This window comes from Sinohyriopsis cumingii, unplaced genomic scaffold (genome assembly GCF_028554795.1).
Source record: "Sinohyriopsis cumingii isolate HCF-2022 unplaced genomic scaffold, ASM2855479v2 utg002203l, whole genome shotgun sequence".
Lineage (NCBI taxonomy): Eukaryota > Metazoa > Mollusca > Bivalvia > Unionida > Unionidae > Sinohyriopsis > Sinohyriopsis cumingii.
In genome coordinates this window covers 229,426-233,824 of record NW_028316157.1, presented here as the reverse complement: position 1 = coordinate 233,824, position 4,399 = coordinate 229,426, and the positions used below count along the sequence as shown (strand labels likewise).

The 4,399-nt window shown below is 35.7% G+C and overlaps 1 protein-coding gene across 1 annotated transcript; it reads left to right on the top strand.

The window, feature by feature from the left end:
* The first annotated feature begins 242 nt into the window (after positions 1–242).
* On the top strand, positions 243–1,017 carry LOC149770937 (uncharacterized). The gene is made up of 2 exons (XM_089948967.1): positions 243–645; positions 887–1,017. The coding sequence occupies exons 1-2, from the start codon at positions 299–301 to the stop codon at positions 891–893; spliced, it is 354 nt and encodes a 117-aa protein (XP_089805093.1). The 5' UTR covers positions 243–298; the 3' UTR covers positions 894–1,017.
* Positions 1,018–4,399: the final 3,382 nt, after the last annotated feature.

The following is a 4,399-nucleotide window of genomic DNA, read 5'->3' as shown; positions in this document are numbered from 1 at the left end:
GGTATAGGATGTACTTTGTTTACAAATCAAAGGTTGCCAGTGAAATCCCGTATGAGCGAGAGCCTAATCTTCAAAATTAAAACTGTATTTATTTTCTCGTTTCTAGTGTACAATTGAAACATTTGTCACCACCGTACAATTCAAATAATATGCATTCACGCCCGGTCTTTATTCATTGAAAATGTCAGAAAATGTAACATCAACTTGCTTTCTGTTTACCGTCTAAACTACGCTCCCATACAAAACATTAAACGCTAACTGTTATTTTGTGAACTTACATTTCATTTTGCAGAGGAAAATGAAGGCCGTAATTGTTCTTGTAGCCTGCTTAGTAGGTGCTGCCATTGCTACCTATCCGTTTGGTGGCGGATATGGCAGTTATGGTGGATATGGAGGTTATGGTGGCAACGGCGGATATGGTGGCTATGGATGGCATCCTGGATATGGTGGATATGGATGGTATCCTGGACATGGTGGATATGGAGGATATGGATTATATGGTGGATTAGGTGGATACGGCTTTGGATTAGCTGGTGGATATGGTGGATACGGATCGTACTTAGGTGGTGTACTCAGGGGATACAACTGGGGATTTGGACACCACTTTCCTAAGTTTGATTACGGTTACAGTAGACACCATAAAAAGTAAGAATAAATATTAGTCATCCTTGATAAGTCTGTTACATGTTACGGTATGACGACATTTTTACAATTTAACCATTAGCTTATCCACTTCATTTCTACTGACTCATTACATGTCTTTGTGCTTACAATTCGAAGTAGCCATAACGTCGTTTCGTCAAGATGAATATCAATATTTTATCAATATTGTATTGTTTGGGCAAGTGAGCTTGCGAAAATGCTCTAAATTTGTTCCTTTTTACAGATATTAAGACAAACAAAATGATCCAAGGACTGACAAGAGAGCGAAAGGAATATGACTCCATATCTCGATTACTAGATTAGCAGTATTTGTACATACTACATCAATAAACATATTTGATCGAAGACACTAAATTGGCTTTATCACTATTTTATTTCTATTATCTCACTTCCTCTGTCTGTCAGTCAGTATGTCTGTCTGTCTCTGTCTCTCTCTGACACACACAATTATAATATTGCCACGAGTTTATATTCTACTTTGACTGCAATTGTGATGACATACTGCCAAATGTTTTAAAGTGAACGATTCTTGACGTAAAATGGGACTGAATCAATGAGTGAAATATTTAAGTAAATGTAGGCAAACATTCACTTGGGAAAGAATGTTATACTCCGCTCTTGAGATGCTACGAATAAATATCTTTATCCTGATATAACTGAAAATTATAAGCATGATTTAAAACACTTTAAATTTCACGTATATCCATGCATAAAGCACTCGAATTAATGGAACTTTGACAATCTAGTGAGCTTTTTTGCAAAAAACGCCATCGCCAGGACCAGATTTTAATGAGACTTAAACGACACTTGCAGTGTTGACACATCGATGGCCAATGTAAGGCTGAATTTTCCCTATGTAGAAAACATTGTCAAATGAAAACTAAACGAATTAGACTGGGTTCAGCAGTTGTTTAATATCAGTCACAACTGTTACAAATAGATCTGATTTCGAATCACATTGGTTCACTTAAATGCAGTGCTCATTTAAATGTACTATTGGTCCGCCATGTCAGTTATTACAATATTAGTGTACATTGATTTATAAATTACAACGATTCTGATATTAAGTTTTACGAGTTCAACAGAAGAAAATCCCATAACGTAAGATTTAAACCAAAACAAATACTTTATCACACATCGGCATCTTTTTGTCTTGTTATTTTTGTATATATTACGTATGTTGCGTTAATGATATAAAACCAGATGTATACATTTTTCATTAAAAGTAAGCGAGGCACGCCGAGTTTCCTTTTAATGAAAATGTTATACAACGAATAGTATATCATTAATACAGCATACATAGTATACTTATATTTTATTTATATCACATAGAAATGGATATATTTTCCCAATGAATATAGTTCAGATTTACTAAATTCAAACGTGTATTGACCGAGTGAATGAACTCCGTACATCCTTGCCTAGTGTGGGTTGCTACAAAATGCAGTTGTATGCCTTTTGTGGCTATTCACGATTACCTTGCATATTTCTTAGTTGATTCTTTTCTCATTTGAGTTTCTAATTTTCTTCACATTGATTAACTCAACATAATATAAACTTGTGATTTAAACTTGAAAGATTGATTCAGTGAAGTTAGTAGAACACTACAAGCATATGGTTGTCTGCGCAGTTCACATCAACGTTAGTCATTCACGTACCTTACGCATGGAAATTAGCGTGGAATAAGAAACTAAGCAAAATTACTAACCAAAAAGAGGTAATTCAAATATTTTAATATATGTACAATTGATCTAATGTATTATTCTGCTTTGAGAACAGGACTAACGATCATAAAATTCTCTCTCTCTCTCTGTGGTAAGTTTGACTTTAAAACTCTCCGTCTGTTTGTCTCTGTCTCTCTCTTTCTGTATCTCTCGAACTCTTTCTCTCTCTCCCTCTTATCCTGTGGTCGGTTTGACGTAAGGTTTACTATCATTAGTAAGTCCAGATACATCGTGGGATGACACAAACAAAAATCCTCTACGCTCGTCTTAAATAGATTTTCACCTCTATCTTGTTCCAGAGAGAGAGAGAGAGAGAGAGAGAGAGAGAGATAGAGAGAGAGAGAAGAAGGGGGTGGTTTCCTTTGGACATTTTCATATTTAACTTATGATACGCAATTGTTGGAACATTATAATATGTTTTTTGACACAATAACAGCATGAAAATATTAAATACATCACAGCATGTGTACCTCGTAACCGAGAAACTCACCGGATAATGTCGACAGGGTTACCTCATTTATATTAATGGATTATATAAACAGTGTAGATTAATCCCAAGGAAAGTCAACACATATCGTTACGATGAAGCAAATATTTTTGTATTTTGCCTCGTGTGAGTTCAAGTTTAAGGTTTTCATCCATCCCTATTTCTTTTTCTCTCTCACTCCAACTTTCTGCTCAGTTTTGAGACGGGAGGGTGGAACAGAAAGCAGAAAGGATTGCGTTGAAATTGTAAACCATATTAAATTTATTTAGTAAAGGGGATTATTCATACATTGTATCGTTATTTTCGTACGTCAATAAAGATGAATGTTTAGAAATTCATCATTGATTTAGGAAGAACAGCACACGGTTGAGAGTGTGTTTATAAATGCGTTTTATTGCGCCATGGGCGATTCCCATTTTGTAATGCCAATAAAATTCGTATATCAACTTGATTTATTCCAACACTTTAAAAAACATATTATTGTTAAAGTATAATTATATATGTCTATCTATCTATCTATCTATCTATCTATCTATCTATCTATCTATCAAACTTATACATACATACATACATGCATACATACATACATACATACATACATGCATACATACATACATACATACATACATACATCCAAACAGTCATGCAACCATGCACGCACACACACACGCACACACGCACGAATGAACACACACATACATCAATTCATACATCAATACATACATACATACATACATACATACATGCATACAACATACATACTTACATACATACATTTATACATACATACATACATACATATATACATACATGCATACATACATGCATGCATGCATACATATGCATACATACATACATAGATACATACATACGTTAATTACTTCGTCGTCTTGCCGGTGTGTCTGCTGCATGCGAGTATGTATAACACAGATGATGTCGTATCATTTGTGGTGCTTTGGTGCTGGGTGCTTACTCGTGATTGAATATGGGCAGGCAAGGCAATTGGTGCCGTTGATATCGCGGACCTGTTTTCGAATCATCACAGAGTGCAAAACATTGACATGATATTATTATTTGTAATGAATAGTAATTACGCCAACAATTATCAAGCACTCTCATATATAATCCACTGATATCACTTTCTGATCTGTCTGATATTTATATATGTTGGTGTGTGTTTGTGTGTGTATGTGTTTGTGTGTGTGGTTTTGATTTTTAACGTATCTTTAAGAATTTTTCAGTCATTTCGCTACGATGTCTGCAGTGTGGCAGTTTATAGTGATGCCTAGCACTAAGGGCATCATGTCTCACGCATGTAGCAAGATGTGACACCCAGTCACATTTTCTGACACCAGGTTGACCAGTCCTAACAATAACCTTTAGTACTGAGCGCCAAGCGAGGCAGCTGTTAGTACCATTTTTGTAAGTCTTTGGTACGACTAGGGGGATCGAACCCAACACCTCCAGCATCCAAGGCGGACACTCTAACCACTAGGCCACACGAGCGGTCTATATACGGTGGTCA